Raw genomic sequence first — 22,515 nt, 5'->3', positions numbered from 1 at the left:
TCAAAAGAGTGAAAAGGTTGCACAAAGGATGGGAGGAAGACAAAACCACAATGTTAAGGGCATTTTGGTAATTTACATGAGAAATTGGATAAACTTTAGATATAAATATCTAATCTCCAGCAGCTTCCTCATTTTTCCAGCAGCTTCTTCTTCTTTTTCCTCCCATCTCACGTTTCTTTCATCCTCCATGAAAGCTTCTCTCAAAGCTTCCATCACCCTCTCAAACTAACCTTAAATTTCATGCTTTTACACACTTTGTTATAGGGTTTTTCATGCTCTTTCACTCTCTCACCTTCAAACCCTTAAAAAGTCTTACTCCCATACATTCTCTCACTAGCTAGGTGTTTTAGAGAGAGAAAAAAAGAGATCTTCTATAATAGCTTGAAAGTTCTTGGAAAAGAATTCACTTACAAAGTTACGAAGGTGAATAATGAAGTAGAGTTGATTTTTAAGTGTTTTGTAGTTGAGGTTGTTTATTGATTTTAGAGTGATTAGGATAGTGAAAATAGATAGCCACTTAATGGCAAGTGGAAGCTAGTTAGGAGATAGCTTTTAGAAATTATAGTTATGTGAATTGAGTTAATTGTGATGTTATTGTGATGATAGGTTCCAACGAAGCCCCACCACCCCATTTGGATCATTAAAGGAACTTTGAGTTGCGTAAAGATTTAACAAATACCCGGTTAGTGAACTTGCATTTCAAAATGTTTTGGGAAGTGCCTACATGTTTAAATAAATCATTTGAAAGTTTCATTTGTTTTTACTTTAAAAATATATTTGGGGAACAAGCCCTTGATGAAATGTTTCTATCTTGTGAAATGTGCAATATGAATAGTTCATGCGTTATCACATTATATTAATATGAATATTATGCTTTGGATGCTCTTTTTGTGTGATAATGATGACCCAACTATATACCGTGTAGAAGTGCACATGAGCTGATGATAACCCGGCTATGTGCGAGTAAGGAGTGCACATGATGATGATATTGCATTGTGCGTGTAGGGAGTGCACATGAGCTGAGTGCAACGAGATGGCATGCATGATGATGTATGTATATATATATATATGTTATAACAAGTTTATGAAATATTTGTGATTGTGTTGTATGTTGGCATTGTTAATTGCTCCCAAATTGCTTTTCATTTCAGTAAAAAAATGGCTTTTTGATGTAACAAGACCCCTTTCAACTAAATTGCTCTATTTCTCACTATAGCGAGATTCATTTTCGTTGCAGCGAGAAACTCTCGGGTAGGTAGCCTTAACCCATGCTCTGAATTTCGCTGCAGCGAGATTCATTTTCGCTGCAGTGAGAAACTCTCACGTAGGCAGCCTTAACCCATGCTCTGAATTTCACTGCAGCGAGAATTAATTCTCGCTGCAACGAGGAATTTCGCTGTAGCGAAAATGAATCTCACTACAGTGAGAAACTCTCGGGTGGTTCCAAAATTCTGGTGCAGTGCTTTCACTTTGACAAAGATTTTGACCACCTTTTGATCAGAACTAGGCAAAGTGATAAACATCAAAGTTGTAGCCCAGCCTCTTATATTTCTAATGACCTAAAAATCATGTCAATTGGACTTCTTTAATGAGAGATATTCTTGAAAACCCAAAACATATGCAAACCAAAAATACTTTTTCGCTACAGCGAGAAAACTCTCTGTTTGCTTGTCTTGCTTGGTCATTGCTGAAATTTTCATTCTATTCAACTTCATGGTTTATCTTGGATCTTGTAACATTAAGGGATTAAACATTCAATGTCTGAAATGAGGGGTTTTAACCAAAAATTAGACTAAATTGCATGGTTTTCTCGTAAGTGCATCATGTTTTCTAAAACATTCCTTATTGTTGCTTGTTTCCTTCTTATGTTCACTCACTGAGTTTTACACTCACTCTTTTAAACTTCATGTTTTCAGATTCGGAGGCAGTTGGGACCTAAATTGAGTTATCCACGTATGCTCACCTTCTTAATAGGTACTATGGCATCTCAGTAGCCGTATCTTCACCCACGGTCACTCTGCTAATGGTCAAGAGTCTTATGCTTGTGTATACGTGTAAGTAATATAGACCACTAAGATTTATGTTAAAAATCAAATATGTATATTTGATTACTGATGCCATTATAGGTTGGCAAACGGGTGACACTATTTTAACATAATACAAATGTGAATATTGGGTTGCTATAAAATGTTACTGAAATATTTATAGTTAAGAATTACAATATGTGGTTTTAGAAATGATGACTGTGAATGATGATCGGAATTGCATAGAAAGGCTTGCTTGGGCTTAGTGGGCTATGTCCATTGGACCCATGTGCCAGTTATGGTCTGGGATTTGAGTTATGACAATTACTTCTATTTATTTATTATCTACTTACTAATGACTCGGTCAAGATGATGAAACACTTTTCAAGAATTGTTATGTTGATAATTCTTTTTTTTTTTCATAGCTATTTGGGTTTGGCTGTTACACTTTCCTTATATTCTTCATTCTATTATCTAAAATTTATTAGTTTTTAGTCAATTTCTACTTAATTTATGTTGTTTATACTGCATTTAGACCCATTCCTATAATTTTGCTTAGCTCTTTGTTATTTATTCACTGTTGCAACAGTCTAAACGACGAAACAATTTTCCAGAATTCTTGCCTTGATGATTCTTTTTTTTTTTCATCATTGTTTCAAAATGCCTTTTACACTTTGTTTATCTTCTATATTCTATCATTCAAAGTTTATCTGTTTTGAACTCAATCTACGCTGCCTGTATTGCATTTAGATCCATTACTGTCATTTTGCTTATCTATTTGTCATAGGCCTCTAAATGACGAAAAGGTCTTTCCAAAGACGTCAATGGTTTTTTTTTTTTCTATTATTTTGACTATTTCTTTAATAAATTATTCTTAATTAGTGTAGTCAATATGTTACCGTATTCTTTTCAAGCTATGAAAGACAAACTCTAAGACATTTACCTCTTTAACAATATTGTCTCCAAACATTACAAATATAGAATTTTATTTTATTTTTCAATAGTTTTATTACATGTGAATTTAAAACTCTTCATCAGATATATCATTGGCATAATTTCACTAAAGCAATCAATCAATACAATTCTACTATTTGTATTAATTCTGTTTCCTTATTTTATAAATCACACAAAACTTTTAATTATTCTCTAACTAAACCATCAATATTACAATCATTTATTTTTCACTATTCTTTTGACAAAAATTTTTTCCAACAATTATATAAAAAATTTAACTAACCCATTGCGAAGTGCGGGGTTAAATCTAGATGATTCTGAACTATACCTACTGCCAATGCATCTTGCTCTTAATTTGGAACAAGTAAAGAATATTTCCTTTTTGCTTTTCTTTAAACAAGCAATTCAGTTCTAAATAGAAAACCTTTGAGAATGGATCAAGTTTTGGAATATAAGGAAAATAATAATAATATATTATTATTATTATTATTATTATTTTGGAACATAACTTCACAAGAAAAAAGCTGTACGAATATACCTAAAAATATTGAAAAGAAAACATGACTATATAATAATAATAATAATAATATTATTATTATTATTATTATTATTATTATAACTTTCTTCAGTCCTATAAAAATGATGACACCCTGTAGATATTTTGTTTTGCAATTAGCGTTAGCCAAGGCATCATCTCGTTCGTTGAGAAGGCAATGGCTTTCAAAGACAGATCAAGACGGTGGCCTAGCCATATAGCTGAAAAGTTTGTGCCCCCTTCGTTTTGGACTGAGGATGCCAGGGGCAATTATCTTCTTTACATTGTTCTGCCTGGTACAATATCCACATCTCTTTATTAATTTTTTATTTTCTTCTAAAAATTTTAATAATTACATATTAATGACCACTGCTTAAGAATTATAGGAAGAAAATTAAATTCATTATTTCCATCATAAAAAATACTTTTTTTGCTTTTTATTTTTGTGGTTTATTTGCTAAACCTAGATATCAATTTCTTTAAAGAAAATCAAGCACTATTTTGATCGTTTCACTCCATATTTTGACAATTAAAGCACTTACATGGAGAGAGTGTATTTTTGATTTCGTTTATTATGTAAATCGTAAGGATGAATCTATATATACATGACGTTTAACTTATCATCTAAGTATTTCAAATATTTGATCTTTGTAATTTTTGCCATAAAAGCAAATATTTATTTATTTTGCATATTGAAGAATTTGAAAGAACTTGTATAAACAAGTTGCATACAATAAATTATTCGTTAAATATGCTAAAAAGAAAAGGCATATTAATTTAGGTTTCAAACATGAGGAGGTGAGAATTGAGCTACCTTCGGCTGGGCATATAAGGATTGAAGGAGAAAAGATAGTGAATGAGAACAAATGCATATACATCGACCAGACCTTCCCATTGCCTGAGAATTCAGATCAGGATAACATCCTTGGGAAATTTGAAGGTGAACGTCTCTACGTAACAGTCCCAAAGATATTAGCAGCAGAACAAAGTGAAGACGAGGATAGCCGCGAGAATGATGAAAATGACAACAGCACTGCAGAAGAATCAAACAGCAACGATGAAAATCAAAGGAAACATGAACAAAGTCATGGTGCTATACAGCGTCATGACAGCAACAAGAAAGGAAAGAGAAATGAAACTTGTCGTGTTGCCAGTTTCCCTAAGGAGATTGTAAAGAAATGGAACAAAGAAGATAATCCATTAGAGATGGCAATCAAGTGTCTTAAGAGAAATAAGGGGCTTGTTCTTTCAGTTGTTATATCATTTTCACTTGGGGTGTGGGTGTCGAAGCTGTTCATCAACAATGGAGAAATATAATAAGCAGGCAGTTTGATTTGCATTATTGTTGTTCGTACTTTAATTATCTTCTTATGTATTATGTGATCCACATTGACATCAACCTATATATATTTCTATCAAATGAAGAACTCTTGCATGTCCTCTAAAATTCTTTTTATTTACATCTACTGAATAATTTAATTACTAAATGATCATGATCAAAGATATCTATATGGAGATGTAACCTATGATAAATTACACACAAATCCATATAAGCACTTTCGTATAAATTTAAAATGATATAATATCTAGAAAAAGCAAAAACACCACTTGTGATTTTATGTTATATGTTGTTGATATAGAATGCTCACATGTCATAACTAATGACAAAGTGACATAATGACATGATCATATGGCATTCTCATCTTCCACGTCAGTATTTTGTCATCATCACATGAACATAAAAATGATAAATGACTTTTTGATTAATGGTAGATAGTCAACTGTTAATTATAAAAGTTTATTTAACTCAAAATAAAAATACAAAAATTTAATTGAATGTATTAAAAAATTAATAATTTATTGAATTTTTTTAAATAGTTTAATGACTTTTTAAACTATTATGATATTTAAAATCTTTGTCATTAATCAGATAACTAAATCCAAATAAGAAATTACATGTGATTACCTAAACTCATAATCTTATATGTCAAGGAAAGATGCAAACTCATAATTATTCCATTCCTGGTGGAATAGGATCCAAAAAGTTTTGGAATAAAATGCCTTTTGTGCATTTTAAAAAATGATTAACCTAGACATATAAATACTTTCTTTTCTTCTCAATTGTTTTCTTGCTATTTTTCTCTTTTTTTGATCTACCTCTCTCATTCTCTTTCTAAATTTCTTCCACCACCGAAGGGCAGCGGTAGAAGCGACGGCTCCACGACTAGCTCTGGTTGTAGAAAGTACCGATTTGGGGCTCCATAACCAAACTCGACCAAGGAAGCTTCAAATTTAGCATCCATGGTTAGATCTCGTCAAGGGAAGCATCGAATTTGGCAATCCCTGACAAAATCCTTATAGTCCAATCTAGAGCTCTAGTGGCTAAATTCAATCACAAAGATTGCCAGATTGACGTTCCATTATACTATTCATATCTTCGATGGTCAGCCAACGAACAAGAAAGACAATAAAAAAAAAGAAAAACAAAAAAGAATTTAAAATAAAATAGTTTAAAGTTTTAATTATAAACTATAAAAAATTAATATTTAAAATTTAAAATTAAATTAAATTTTTAATTTTTAATATTTTAATGTTTTAAAAATAAAGAATAAAATAAAATAATCATATTAATGTTTAAATTATAAATTATTAATATCTTAAATAAACTATAAATTATTAATATTTTAAAAAATAAAATAAAACTAAAGTAAATAATCATATTAAAGTTTTAAATAAGAATTTATTTATATTTTTCATAGTTATAAAAAATAAATTTTTTAAATTAAAAATCAAATATTATAATAAAAGGTATTTTTATCTTTATGTCACATATTCCTTTGTTATTCTCAAAACTATTTTTGCCAATAAAATATTGGAATGAGTCATAACAATAATTCTTACCCTATTCTATTTAATGAACCAAACTACATAATAAATATATTTTATTTTATTCAAGCCTTATTATATTCTTATGGAATAAATATTCCATTCCCCTCTATTCCATTTCGTGAACCAATTAAACTTGCAGTAAATATTTTTTTAGCTATTAAAATATCAATAATTATAAAATTTTAGTTTAAATCCTCAAAGAAAATTGAAGGGACAATTTTTTTAACTTTCAAAGATAAGATATTTTTGAAAATAATCTCTTTTTAATTTTAATTATTTTTAGTTAAGAGAAATGATTTTTGGACAAAATTGCCCTTAGTAATACCTCCTCATATTTAAATGCACGTGTTGAGCAAAAATCTTATTACCTGCCATGTTGAAAAAAGAAAGTTATTGCACTCCATTTTTTTTATAATTATAAGAAATGTAACAAATAAAAAAACCTTAAAAGCTAATTATTTAAATTTGAGGATTTTAGATAATATTTTTTTGTCCAAATCCATTTCATCCTAGTAGTAACGTTGACGTTGAATAACTTTTTAATACATCTTCCTTTCCATGTCAAATTCCTTTTTTGATTTTAAACTTTATTTCTATCATGAAAGTGTTTGACTCCAAAAGTTTATATCGTTATCAAATTGTGAAACCCCTGGTTTCCATTACTTGGACAAAATTAGAAAATGGACTCAGTGAGCTTAGGAAATGCTTTTGTTGACTTGAAATCTTGATTTAATCCTCGAGAATTCATAATTAAAGATCATGAAAATTGTGGAAAGGAATTAGAATGGAATTAGGCTTAAAAAGGGACAATTTTTACAAGTCTGGACCTAAAAAGTCGACCCTAGTGTATAAAGGGTCGATCTTGTGAAGTAAAAACAGGGGAAAAGAAAGCATTCTGGTGTAGGGTCAACCCCAGACCCTTTGTAGTTGACCTTAAAGTGCCCAGACAGCTTAAATAGGCATAAAAGCCATAAAATCCCAAACCTATTCTTTTATTTCATTTCTTTTTGTTCTTCCACCCAGTTTCTCTCAAATTTCACACCTTTCAAGACCCACTATATCCCATCATCAAACCTTGGATTTCAAGTGTTAAAGGCAAGGATTTCCACTCCTAAAAGTTGGTTTTTCGATTTTATCATCTCTTTCTAAAAGCTAGAAATTTTTTTAGGATTTCAAGATTAGGTTAGATCCCTTCATTTGAAGCTCACCAAGGAGGAGATATAGGTAAAATAAGTTGTTTACTTAATAGGCATGAGGCTTGGATGAAAGTTTGGTAGAAATAATTGGAAAAGAGTGAAGATTAAATAGCGTTAGAAATGGGTATTTAAAGTATTTTGAAATTATTACAGATTTTTTTAGAATATTGATGATTAAATATCATATTATTGGGACTTTGAGAGTATTGCTGATTGAATATCATTTTTAGGTGATATTGGAGTAATTTCAGTTTGTTTAAGAAGCTGAGCTTTTGACGATAGGTGCCTAGATGAAAAAGGCATGCTTCAAGAAATTGGTAGATACGACGTTTTTAATTATTTTAATATAATTAAGCATGCTTATTCTACAGTCTCGCATTAAAACATTTTTTTATGAACTTTGTGATGTGAAGCTTATTTTGTGAAATCTATAAATACTATGTAAATATCTTAGTATGTAATTAGTTTTGAACATGAGGAACAAGCCTTTCAATTGTTTGATGCCTTAAAATTGATCTTTGTCTATGAATAATTGCTTGATGATGACTTGGAAATTTGGAATGAAAAATGGTTTGTTTTGCATAGACCTTAGCATCGAGACAATCTGATTTTGAGACTAATGACCTTAGCTAGGGTGGTTGACAAGGGAAAGGAATATTTAGGGGAAGAGAGAGGGAGAAGGAGAAATGCCAAAAAAGAAAACCCTGAGCATTTTATTTAGAATTATCGATGGAATTACCAATGAAATTTTGTGTTGGTAAGCCTGAACCCTTATACCAATGGAAATTCTGTCAGCATATCCGTCGACAAACTCTGTAAAGGGAACTACGAGTACGCTGACTAAACTTCTGTCGGTAATCTCGTCACAGTAATCACAACGTTGCCGATGAATGTTCCGTCAGTAATTTTCGTCAGCATATTCAGTCAGTATGGTCATTCCCAACCACAGTGTTCAGTCAAACTTTTTCTCGCCTTTCAAATATAATTACCGCCAACGCATTATCAATCGATTACCCACTAAAGTACGTTTGTTGATAAATTCAATCGATATTTGATTAGTAATTCATCAGTGCATTTTTAGCCTCCCTTTCTTCGATAAGTCTTTGATAATCCATCGATATATATCGACAGATTTTTATAGGCAAAATTTATTCTGTCGTTAAACCTTGTTTTCTAGTAGTGGTTCTATGTGACATAATATGTTCATACATGTTGATGTATGGTTCCATGGTAATGAGTGCCATGAGGTAATTTCGATTATTTGATTTGAATTGTACATTTTAGGCTTGCATGAGTTGAGAGGGTAACTCCCATCGATACCCTTGCATCGATCATGGCCCCCAGGTTTGGGTCGTGATAGAAATACAAAGATAGAAACCAAATTACATACCATATTCAAAAAATGTTGTTATTACATGCCATGTTCAAAAAAATATTGTTACACGCCATGTTGAAAAAAAAAAGTTGTTCGATACCATGTTTAAGGTGTTTAACTTCAAGAGTTTATGTTCTAGTAAAATACAAAGAAGCGAGTTACACGCCATGTTTGAAAAATGTTGTAATTACTTTTAGTATGAGCCTTACAAGCCAATCTTTAGTCATATGGGAATTACATTTTGAGTTATTCATGTATGACATTTTATCAATTTGTGATAATTATGAGGCAGTTCTTTATCTATAAGTTTATTATTTAATTACTTTTTTTACTTAAGTAGATAAATCCCAAGGAATTATATATGACTTGCAAAGAAATTGTATGGGATACAATTATGAGATCCTTATGCATCAAAGCATTGTTCCTAAATGTTCCTGATCATTATATTATTGAGACGAGGCATCAATAATGCTTAAAGATCGGCACATGCTATATTCCTTACTTGTGAAGTAAGCAACCGCTCTCATAGGTTAAAGTATAGAGATACTTGGAACTAGCATGTGAGTGATTGTCATGGGAGAGCGAGTTCACTAAACATGACCAGCCATGAGAAGTGTATTTGGTTCTTCGCTCAAGTGTCTATACAATACTTCTCATGTGTCGATTGTGTAACTACTCTTTAGACTTAAAACAACAAGTTGTCTTGAATGTGGAGTATTATGCTCTGATTTCATCCTTACGGGTGCCTAACCGAGGATGCCAAAACAAGATTTTTTTGGTACAATATGAAGCATATTGTCACAACCCGAAACTCCCCTCGAGCCCGTGACAACAGCCGTGGTGCCCCGATGGGCACTCATCTCCCGGAATGCCAATCGGAACTCCGCAAGGCTTAATATCAGTTTCTCATTTCCCCCAATGAGTAACCGTTGCCAAATATTATATTCCAGAGGATTTTGAGCTATTTCCAACTTAAAACAGATAAAATAAAAGTTTTCATCTCATAGGGGCATTTTGGTCATTTTTCACTGAAAAATTTTGAAACCAGTTTAAAATTTAGTAAGCAAGTACTAATCGCATAATTCACAATCAAAAATAAGTTTAAGCACCTAAAACCTTTATTTAAAATGAAATTATAATTATTTAAATATAATGAGAAGATCAAAATATTCAATAGAATATTTTATTTTCTTATAAACATAAATTTTGGAGTTATGCGTAAATACTTTTTGTAACGTAAAAACAAAATAAATTCATTCATACTGTAACGCAATAAACTAAAGTATTTAAATTAATTTAAATTTACAATATCAAGTGAGCCCACAACAACCAAAATTAAAGAAGCTGTGAACCTACAATTTGGAAGATGCAAATCCAATGGAAATCCCCGATGAAACCAGCTATCTACAGTCTACTCTAAGCCTGAAATGGGTGAAAAGAAGGGTGGTGAGATTGTAAAATCCCAGTGAGTAAACAAACATAATTTAAATTAGCTAAAGCCGAGTAAAAGGAAACGATTAAAATATCCCATCATTTTTAAGTATTTCACAATTTGAAAATTTATCCCAACCCATGCAAATGGTTGTATTTCATTTAATTTCTCATTAAGGCTTATGACTTCCATAAACATTTGGCTCATGCCATCAAATAGTACTAGATGACACATTGATCAGAGGCGTACACTCGAGCCCGCCAAGGCTGTTAAAATTTTGTATGCACGTAAACAAATTTTTAGTTTGAGAATAATACAGTCATTCATTGACGTTAGCGGAGTTCATCATCACGAGGTGGTTCGGCATGACGTGAACTCTAACCATACCTCAGGAGATACCCTACGCGCCTCTCCGACCGAGGTACATATATATATTCAGATTATGTACCCTTCTAATAGGCTGGTTGTCACAACTCGGAACTACCATTAGGCCCTTGACAATCGCCGCGACGTCTCAATAGGCACTCATTACCCCGAATACCGATCGGAACCCCGCAAAGCTTAGCATCAGCTTCCGCATCTCCCCGGTGAGCGACAGTTATTAAATCTTACATTTCAAGAAATCATAAGTCGTTTCCAAATCAAAACAATAAAATATTATTTTTTGGCTCACAAGGGCATTTTTGTCATTTTTCTTCGATAATATCGAAACTCGCCAAAAACATGGTGTAAAAGCTAAATATGTTCATACATAATTTAAATCAGATAACGAAAATATAAAATTACTTTTACAATGACACGTGGGCCCCCAACTAACCAATAAGATGCGAGTCTGTGAACCTATATTTTGACAATGCAAGGCTAATTGAAGTCCTTGATGCAATCGGCTATCTACCGGCTATCCCGAACCCGAAATGTGGGGAATTGAGGGTGGTGAGATTATAAAATCCCAGTGAGTAAACAGACACCATCTAAACTATCTAAAGGCGAGTAAATGGAGACAATTAAAAAATAATTAACTTCAGCAAATTTTTTACATCACGAATATTCATTTCAACCAAATAATCAATATGGCTCGTGAATTACTCAAAACTTGGCTCATGCCAAATCCTGTACTCGGTGACACCTGGACCAGGGGTATCCAACCGAGTCCTCCAAGGCTATTAAAAATTCATATTTCGCGAAAATCATATTTTTATTTTGAAACATAGCCATTCCTTGGCGTTGGCTGAGTCTCACTCTCACGCGGTGGTCCACCTGAAGTGCACTCAAAAAGCCCACCTCAGGAGATACCCTACGCCCCTCTACGACCGAGTTGAGAATATAAAGGAGTTTACCGTGTCCCTCTAATAGGCTGGCCCACGGAACCCCCCATTACTGCAGTAGCTAATCTTTTATCTACCACCTGATTTATAAAATCTTTTTCTGCATGACATGGCAATTTATCGCAACCTAGCCTCTCAAGGCTAAATACACAGTACAAATAATTTTAACACCAAAATCAGTTTAGCCATTCATGCTCATTTATTGTCATAAGCCATTCAATTTAAAACCATAAATTTACAATACAAACAGGCAGTCTCCAATTACTCTATTTTCAAAACCAGTATTCGATTTTCTAAAAAATTTATAAAATCATTTTATAAAATCACAATTTCTCTTAAAACATAGCAATTTACCATTTAAACCCATTTTTCATAAAATCACACAATTGTATAAAACTACTCTAGATAATTAAGACGATAATAAGTTTACTCACAGTTTCTGAAAACTAAATTCGGGTACTCCAACTATTACTCCTCGGGTGCGATTTCTTTGCCCTTGCCAGAGGAATCGTCACCTTGACAAATTGCACAATTAAGAGGTTTACTACTTTGGTATTAAACCAAAATAAACTAATTTATACTACTAATGCATGATATGAAGTGCAAAATGTCTAAATTTTGCCTAAACGCGGTGTTAGCCTATTTCGATCTTTTACCCGATAAATCGATATACGCGTTTGTTTAAACTCCAAATTAATTTTTTTCAATTTCTATACCTCAACTGCACCCAAATTGACTTAATGTTCCTCAATGTGGTGCAAATTATCAGTCCCGATAGCAAATTACGAAAATACCACTAGTGGGTAAAAATTCGTATTTTTACTCTGAAAATTCCCATTATTTTTCTAGGCTCATAATTCATCATTATTCATCATAATTCCTCAAATAAACATCAAGATCAGCAGCCAATATTCCCCTAGAAAATTCAGCATAATGGGTTTCAATGGGAGAAAATTATTTCTCTAGCTTATTTTTGCTATATTTCAATATAACCTAACTAAAATCACTTAATTCAATTAAAATCAACCAAAACTCAAGTTCAAAACTCATCCATGGAGGTTTGGCCAGCATGGGTTTCTATACCCACTTTCTAATTTTGCATGGAAATGAGAAAAAAATGCATGGGTAGTGAAAATCACAAGGAAAATCAATGAAATTTACCTTTTTAATGCTTGATTTCTTGATTTCTCGTTTTCCCCAAATTTTTTCAGCTAGGGTTCTTATTTCTTTTCCCCCTTTTTCTCTCCTGGTTTGGACGGCTGAAGAAGATGAGAATTCTGGAATTTTGACATTTTTAAAGGCTAAAATAATATAATATTATTTTATTCATTTTTTTTTGTTTTATTAATTCCTTAAATTCTAGCCATCCATTTATTTCCTAATTTTCACCATACACTTGTCCCACATATCCATAGCTTAGATAAAATTCTCAGACTTATCCAAAGTCTTGGTGGAGTAATTTTTGAAATTTACACTTTTACTCCCGTAAAAGTCAAAAATTACATTTTTGCCCCAAAAACTGAAAAATTGCCCATAGACATATTTTTCATCCCTTATACTCATACCATTCTCCAATTTGTCAAATTTGATCTAAATTCTCTCAAAGTCTCAAATTTTGTCCGTGGGTGGAAAAATTACGATTTTGCCCATACACTCCAAAAATCACTGAAATTAAACTTTTTCACTGCCAAACCCTCAAATTATACTCCAATACTCAAATCATACTCCAATAAGTTAAATGGGGCTAAAAAAAATTTTTCTCAAAATTCAAATTTTGTCCCTAGGTGGCGAATGACCATTTTGCCCCTAGATAATGAAAATTTTAGTTTGACTCCAAATTGATCCTCGAACTCCGAATTACCATTTTGAGTCGTTCCTGAACTGTGAAACTCTTAATTTCACCTCAAAATTCCTATTTGAACTAGTTCAAGGCTTAATCGACTTAATGGTACCATTAGGGGCAATATCGTCTTTTAACGATTCCTTGAACTTCCTAAACATGCAAACATTCTATTGAGCATGTAAATAACGTTGTAATTATTTTATAGAATAAGGTTTGACAACACTACCCCCCTTAAAATAAAATTTTGTCCTCAAAATTTTACTTATCAAACTCAAAGAAAAAGTGGGGTATTTTCTTCCATTGTTTCCATGTACTTCCTGTTTATCTCACAGGTATGAAATATCAATCTTCTTAATCATATTAATCCATCTCGTACGGCTTAACCATGCTATAGATCACATTTCCTTGATATTATCTCCTTGACTATTTCTCAGAGTCTTTTATGTTCACATAGTTCAATTTCTAATAAAATTTCTTATCATGGTACTACCTATATCACTCATCATATATTAAGTTTGAATCTTAGTTCACTAAAAATCATTCTTCATTTTAGTCGATCACAATATCAACCCCACATATGTGTATATGCCTTATAATCCCATTGGTGCTTCAAAAATTTATCTTGACTTGATCATTACATCATATGCAATACCATAATTTCTTAGAGTCATCATTCTGTCCTTAATCATCTTTCATGCCTCTATATTACCTTGTATCTTTCTTGCATTACGATATTGATTTGTCACTTAAGACTCAAACTCATTTGAATCATGTATACCTTAAGCATTTTCGAATTCCAATTTCCATAATGTATTTGGAAAATTTCATTATCTAACTTCATTTTCAAGGTTAACTTCTATCATCCTTTGTTCTACTCTTTCATATAAATATAACATCATTCTTCCCTAACCAATTTACAAATTGTACCTGAAATTGTAAAACTTGAAACTAGATTCTCCTCAAGTATTTTTCAATATTAATATGAATATCACTTTCAGCTTACAGCTTCCTTGTTATAATCACATAACTTAGTGCTTGCTTTAACGAGATCCAGAGCAAAACTTCTCTTATCAGTATCTCATACATTCATCTAACCTTTCACTCGCTTCCTCATTAGTCTTTAACAAGACTTAATCTCTTCTTTTCCTTATTTCTTAAGATTTGACTTCAGTCATCATATTATTCATCTTAACACTCCCCATGTTAATTTAGTTTTATGTAACCATCTCAAAAACTCTTTAACTTTTCTTTCTCTTACATGCCAATATACAAGGCAATAAAGAAACTTTACAATTTCACTCATCATCTTTATCTTAATAACTCCCCAATGCACTTAAGATTCCAAACAACAAAGCTTAGCATGAAAACCAATGACCATTCCTCAACTCGTAAGTTTCATCTTCATGCCACTCTCAATTTGCTCATGCTTGCTAGCCATTAGGAGTTCTTAACGCGACAGCGTTTGATAGTCAATACTATGGTGTTGCAACTATTTGAATTTACTTTATCCCAGAAATTCTTCTACCTTTAAAGCTACCACCTCAATTATTCACAATCGTGTGGTTTCCCTCTGAGTCCATACCACAATTAGCAATAATAACTTTCTATCACAAGTACGAGATCAGAACATTGATTTAATGTCTTTATTTTGCCACTAACATTCATATATCTTTACCATAACATTTAGTACGAGTTTGCTTAAGCAAAGATGTCCAAATTTATTCATAGCTACATGTATGTCAGATTGCACATCACTTATCATTAGTCAATAAATCCCACTTTAGAATACTCTTTCCATATTGCATAGTAACTTCACCATATAGTATCACGACACTCTATTCCTCCATTCTACTATCATGCATACTCCACAAAATTTAATTAAAAGATTCACGTACCTTAACTAATGCTAATTCCATTTAATCATATCTTAAATACTCCAAACTTGTAAATTACAACTCCAAGTGTATGTCCATATATTGATAATCCTTATATATTTCATGAAAACTACAACTTACAAACTAGCTTTCTATCATATGCACACTATTAGAACATTAACTTCAACATGTTTAATTCTCCTTTGGTGATATGTTAAGACCATTCCTGGATACATTTTCATATTAACATTGATATGCCTTTACCATAGCATTTAGTGCAAATTTGATAAAGAAATTGTCTCCAAATAACCCTTAAATACATAATTATCAAATTGTATACCACTAAACATCAAGATCTTGACTTTATTCATCAATAATCAATCACATTTATTAAGTGAATAATTTACTTAGTTATTACACCTTGCCTTTGCAATCATAAGATCAAAGTTGTCCTAAACTTAGGATGCAGAAGTTCTCTCTCTTAGAGTATATCCAAACATCAACATTTTCTAAATTCCTTGCTCTGGGGAGATCACCTTTAAGACTGATCATTCGTATCATAGACCACACTTTGAACCGAATACACTTTTAAATTGATCTTTCAAGTAATTCGTATATCAATCTCAATTATAGAACTTCATATGGCACTTAGACTAGATTCGACAATTCCAAGTCATTTAACCTCAAGCTGCCAATTCCACATCTAGTCTTTTAATCCCTTGGCTTTTCCTTACTATACATAACAAAGTTCAAGCTCATCCTTAGAGCAGATTTGTTTACTAACTTCTTACTTCATGACCACACATCAATTATAGTAATCATTAGTACTCACTCTCAAGTTAGTTCACATGCTTATATCCATGAACTATAATAGATCCAATCAATTTTTAAAATCTCACAATCACTTAATTGAAATCAACACCACTTTTATATGGGCATAACATGCTTAATTAACATAGTGTTCTTATCTTCATGCACATATGTATGAATTTACTCTTACCTCAATGCTTAATTTATACATTCCACCAAATGAATAAATTATCACGACCTATTTGTCCAACTCCAAATTTCTCCATCCATAATCGGAGGGATATATCATTTTGTTAATCTTTCATTAGGAGCATTCGTTTTAAGATCTCTCCAACGCTGGCTCGTGTCACGGGTGGCATCTTAAACCCGAACAACGGCCCTACTTATGACCTTTGCATGACATTAACAAGGAAGTGAATTACTAGGATCAGGAGTTCTTATAGCTCCCATAAGATCTATAAGAAAAACCAAAATAAGTCTAAACAACTCCAAATTCTATATGCAGATGCACGTGTTCTATTCTACCTAACCTGACTTAACTTAACTAACTTAACTTAACTTAACTTGGGCCACGCAGTGTTAGTCTAGATTTCTTAAAACAACTTTAAAACCAAAAACTTTGAAATCCAAAGCTTTAAAATCAAAATCTCTTATTTTTAAACCATGCTCTGATACCACTTTGATTGTCACAACCCAAAACTCCCATCGGGCCCCTGACAACCGCCGCGACGTCCCAATAGGCACTCATTACCCCGAATGCCGATCGGAACCCCGCAAGGCTTAGCATCAGCTTCCGTATCTCCTCGGTGAGCGACAGTTATTAAATCTTACATTTCAAGAAATCATAAGTCGTTTTCAAATCAAAATAATAAAATATTATTTTCTGGCTCACAAGGGCATTTTTGTCATTTTTCTTCGATAATATCAAAACTCGCCAAAAACATGGTGTAAAAGCTAAATATGTTCATACATATTTTAAATCAGATAATGAAAATATAAAATTACTTTTACAATGACACGTGGGCCCCCAACTAACCAATAAGATGCGAGTCTGTGAACCTATAATTTTGACAATGCAAGACTAACTGAAGTCCTTGATGCAATCGGCTATCTACCGACTATCTCGAACCTGAAATGTGAAGAATTGAGGGTGGTGAGATTATAAAATCTCAGTGAGTAAACAGACACCATCTAAACTATCTAAAGGCGAGTAAATGGAGACAATTAAAAAATAATTAACTTCAGCAAATTTTTTACATCACGAATATTCATTTCAACCAAATAATCAATATGGCTCGTGAATTACTCAAAACTTGGCTCATGCCAAATCCTGTACTCAGTGACACCTGGACCAGGGGTATCCAACCGAGTCCGCCAAGGCTATTAAAAATTCATATTTCGCGAAAATCATATTTTTATTTTAAAACATAACCGTTCCTTGGCGTTGGCTGAGTCTCACTCTCACGCGGTGGTCCACCTGAAGTGCACTCAAAAAGCCCACCTCAAGAGATACCCTACGCGCCTCTACGACCGAGGTGAGAATATAAAGGAGTTTACCGTGCCCCTCCAATAGGTTGGCCCACGGAACCCCCCACTACTGCAGTAGCTAATCTTTTATCTACCACCTGATTTATAAAATCTTTTTTTGCATGACATGGCAATTTATCGTAACTTAGTCTCTCAAGGCTAAATACACAGTACAAATAATTCTAACACCAAAATCAGTTTAGCCATTCATGCTCATTTATTGTCATAAGCCATTCAATTTAAAACCATAAATTTACAATACAAACAGGCAGTCTCCAATTACTCTATTTTCAAAACCAGTATTCGATTTTCCAGAAAATTTATAAAATCATTTTATAAAATCACAATTTCTCTTAAAACATAGCAATTTACCATTTAAACCCATTTTTCATAAAATCACACAATTGTATAAAACTACTCTAGATAATTAAGACAATAATAAGTTTACTCACAGTTTCTGAAAACTAAATTCGAGTACTCCAACTGTTACTCCTCGGGTGCGATTTCTTTGCCCTTGCCAGAGGATTCGTCACATTGATAAATTGCACAATTAAGAGGTTTACTACTTTGGTATTAAACCAAAATAAACTAATTTATACTACTAATGCATGATATGAAGTGCAAAATGTCTAAATTTTGCCTAAACGCGATGTTAGCCTATTTTGGTCTTTTACCCGATAAATCGCTATACGCGTTCGTTTAAACTCCAAATTAATTTTTTTCAATTTTTATACCTCAACTGCATCCAAATTGACTTAATGTTCCTCAATGTGGTGCAAATTATCAGTCTCGGTAGCAAATTACAAAAATACCCCTAGTGGGTAAAAATTCATATTTTTGCTCCGAAAATTCCCATTATTTTTCTAGGCTCATAATTCATCATTATTCATCATAATTCCTCAAATAAACATCAAGATCAGCAGCCAATATTCCCCTAGAAAATTCAGCATAATGGGTTTCAATGGGAGAAAATTATTTCTCTAGCTTATTTTTGCTATATTTCAATATAACCTAACTAAAATCACTTAATTCAATTAAAATCAACCAAAACTCAAGTTCAAAACTCATCCATGGAGGTTTGGCCAGCATGGGTGTCCTACCCACTTTCTAAATTTGCATGGAAATGACAAAAAAATGCATGGGTAGTGAAAATCACAAAGAAAATCAATGAAATTTACCTTTTTAATGCTTGATTTCTTGATTTCTCTTGATTTTCCCCAAATTGTTTCAGCTAGGGTTCTTATTTCTTTTCCCCCTTTTTCTCTCCTGGTTTGGACGGCTGAAGAAGATGAGAACTCTGGAATTTTGACATTTTTAACGGCTAAAATAATATAATATTATTTTATTCATTTTTTTTGTTTTATTAATTCCTTAAATTCTAGCCATCCATTTATTTCCAAATTTTCACCATACACTTATCCCACATATCCATAGCTTAGATAAAATTCTCAAACTTATCCAAAGTCTTGGTGGAGTAATTTTTGAAATTTACACTTATACCCCGGTAAAAGTCAAAAATTACATTTTTGCCCCAAAAACTGAAAAATTGCCCATAGACATATTTTTCATCCCTTATACTCATACCATTCTCCAATTTGTCAAATTTGATCTAAATTCTCTCAAAATCTCAAATTTTATCCGTGGGTGGAAAAATTACGATTTTGCCCCTACACTCCAGAAATCACCGGAATTAAACTTTTTCACTGCCAAACCCTCAAATTATACTCCAATACTCAAATCATACTCCAATAAGTTAAATGGGGCTACAAAAATTTTTTCTCAAAATTCTCATTTTGTTCCTAGGTGACAAATGACCATTTTGCCCCTAGATAATGAAAATTTCAATTTGACTCCAAATTGATCCTCGAACTCCGAATTACCATTTTTAGTCATCCCTCAACTGTGAAACTCTTAATTTCACCTCAAAATTCCTATTTGAACTAGTTCGAGGCTTAATCGACTTAATGGTACCATTAGGGGCAATATACTCTTTTAACGATTCCTCGAACTTTCTAAACATGCAAACATTCTATTGAGCATATAAATGACGTTGTAATTATTTTATAGAATAGGGTTTGACACTGGTCCACAGAATCCACCAACTGCAGCAAGCTAAACCGACCATACAATAAAATTCAATAGCATGATATGGCAATTATTGTAATTCACAACCTTTCAAGGCTAAATACATATTTCATACATTTCAACACAAATATCAATTCAGCCATTCATGCAAATATTGTTATAAGCCATTCAATTTCAAATCATAAATTTACAATATAACAAGTGGTGTAAAGCCCGACCTTATAAAATACTATTCATGACATACATGTAATGATAGCATGATTGCATGCTAGGAGAGTCCCGAAAAATTTATAAAAGTTGGTATTGTACCTAGAGGTACAACAAAGGTTAATCCTCGAACTAGATCAAATAGGAATTTTAAGGTGAGATTAAGAGTTTCACAGTTCATGGATGACTTAAAATAGTAATTTGGAGTTTGAAGATCAATTTAGAGTCAAATCAGAATTTTCACTAACTAGGGGCAAAATGGTCATTTGCCACTTGGGGACAAAATGGGAATTTTAGAAAAGATTTTTTGACCCCATTTGAGTTATTGGAGTATGATTTGAGGTTTAGAAGTGAAAAATTTTAATTTTGGTATAATTTGGAATAAAAGGGTAAAATGGTAATTTTGCAACCTTAGGAGCAAAATTGTAATTTTTCACCACCAGGATATTTTTCCAGCACATGGTCTTCCTTTATCTTCATCTTTGACCCTTGACTAATCATGTGGTAGAGATAAAATGTTTAAATTTTTAAAATTTTAAAAACGGACCAATGACATGATGCCACGTGTCATGCCTTTATTAATTTATTATTTTCCTTTTTAAAAGGCACAAAAATCAGCTCATCTTCCACCCCATGGCCGGCCAAACCAGCAAGAAGAGAGAGAAAACAAAAACAAAACCCTAGAGAGAGAAAATCATAGAAAAAGTGTGAATTTTCAAGGAAATTAAGTGAAAAAGGTGAGATTTTTCTATTAAGCTTGAGTTTTCTTATTCCCAAGCATTTCTCTTTATTTTTCCATGATTAAATTACATGTTTTCATGATGAATTCAATTCTGAAAAAATGGGTTAGGAGAGAGAAAGTTGTTGGATTTATTTGATTTTAATTTATGTTAGTGTTTTTAGTTAGTTTAGCATATTTAGAAACAAAACAACAAGAAAAGAATTTATTTTCTCCCCTAACCATTAATGGTTGAATTTACCATGTAGTGAGTGAGGATGAGTTTGATTTTTATTCTAGGAGAAATTGGTTAAGGAATGATGAATTATGAGCCTAGAAAAATAATGAGAATTTTCGGAGCAACAATACGAATTTTTACCCACTAGGGGTATTTTCGTAATTTGCTGTTGGAACTGATAATTTGCACCACATTGAGGGACATTAAGTTAATTTGGGTGCAATTGAGGTATAGAAACTGAAAAGAATTAAATTGGAGTTTAAACGGACGCGTTAGGAATTGAATCGGGTGATAAGACAAATTAGGCCAATACTGAGTTTAGATAGTTACCAGTGCATTTTTGCATTCCATATCATGCATTGGTAGTTGAAATTAGTTTAATTTTGATTGAGTACCAACTTGGTGAAATTCTCGATTTTTGTACTATGTCAAGGTGGTGAGTCTTCCGATAAAGGTAAGGAAATTGCATCCGAGGACTAGTAGACAAAGTGCTTCGAAAGTCTACATTCTAGATATTGTGAGTAAACTTACTGTCATTTTAATTATCTAGGGTGGTTTTTAGATGATTTCATGAATTCTATGAAAAAGAAATTTAAAAAGGTAAATTTTCATGTTTTATGAATAAATGTGTTTCAATGAAATTAAATTATAAATTGTTTTGAAATTAATAGTGATTTTGAAAAATAAAGTACACGGAGACTGTTAATTGTGGCAATTTGATTGTTTAAATTAACTAGCTTATGATAAATCGAGCATGATTGGCTAGTTGGCAATTGTATTGAAATGCGAATTGTTTGGTTACGTTGAAAAACTGCGAATTACAAAATTGTCATATCATGTTATTGAGTTTTATTATATGGTGGATTATATATTAATTAATCACTGCAGTAGGGGGTTTCTGTGGACCAGCCTTTTAGAGGGCCACGGTAAACCCCATTATATTCTTACCTCGAACGGAAAGGCGCGTAAGGTATCTCCTGGGGTAAAGTTTAAGGTTCACTTCACGCTAAACCACCACGTGAGGGGGAACTCAGCCAACGCCAGGGAATGGCTATGTTTTCAAAACAAAAACATGATTTATATGAAATGTGAATTTTAATAGCCTTGGCGATCTCGGTAGGATGCCTCGGCCAAGGTGTCCCCGAGAATGGATTTATGGCACAAGCCTAGATTTTTATGAGATTCATAAGCCTCTTTACGTATTTTGAACGAGATGTGTTCTAATTGTATAACCCAGTTTATAATGATTTACTTTATAGTCTCCATGTACTCAACTCTAGATGTTTATGATGATGTCTGTTTACTCATTGGGATTTTATAATCTCACCACCCTCCTTTCCACCCATTTCAGGTTCAGTATAGACTGTAGATAACTGATCTCATCGAGGACTACAGTGGGATCTGCATTTTCCAAACCGTAGGTTCACAGTCCTCTTTACTTTTATTTATTCGGAGCCCAGTCTTGTTATTGTATATTAAATTA

General features: G+C 32.5%; 1 protein-coding gene across 1 annotated transcript; it reads left to right on the top strand.

Moving 5' to 3' along the window:
• The first annotated feature begins 3,659 nt into the window (after positions 1-3,659).
• LOC18604604 (uncharacterized) lies at positions 3,660-4,855 on the top strand. Its single transcript, XM_018117194.2, has 2 exons — positions 3,660-3,809; positions 4,295-4,855. Exons 1-2 carry the CDS (start codon positions 3,692-3,694, stop codon positions 4,828-4,830), a joined length of 654 nt encoding a protein of 217 aa, XP_017972683.2. The 5' UTR covers positions 3,660-3,691; the 3' UTR covers positions 4,831-4,855.
• The last annotated feature ends 17,660 nt before the right edge of the window (positions 4,856-22,515 follow it).

Source organism: Theobroma cacao, chromosome 3 (genome assembly GCF_053813885.1).
Source record: "Theobroma cacao isolate CCN51 chromosome 3, ASM5381388v1, whole genome shotgun sequence".
Lineage (NCBI taxonomy): Eukaryota > Viridiplantae > Streptophyta > Magnoliopsida > Malvales > Malvaceae > Theobroma > Theobroma cacao.
Note: the sequence above shows the minus strand (reverse complement) of the source record. Positions and strands in the feature narration are given on the sequence as shown.

What these genes read in the sequence shown, in the direction of transcription:
- LOC18604604 (XM_018117194.2), top strand. Translation starts at nt 3,692, where the DNA reads ATGGCTTTCAAAGACAGATCAAGACGGTGGCCTAGCCATATAGCTGAA. An exon ending in TCTTTACATTGTTCTGCCTG is followed by an intron (nt 3,810 to 4,294) that starts GTACAATATCCA and finishes ATATTAATTTAG; the next exon opens with GTTTCAAACATGAGGAGGTG.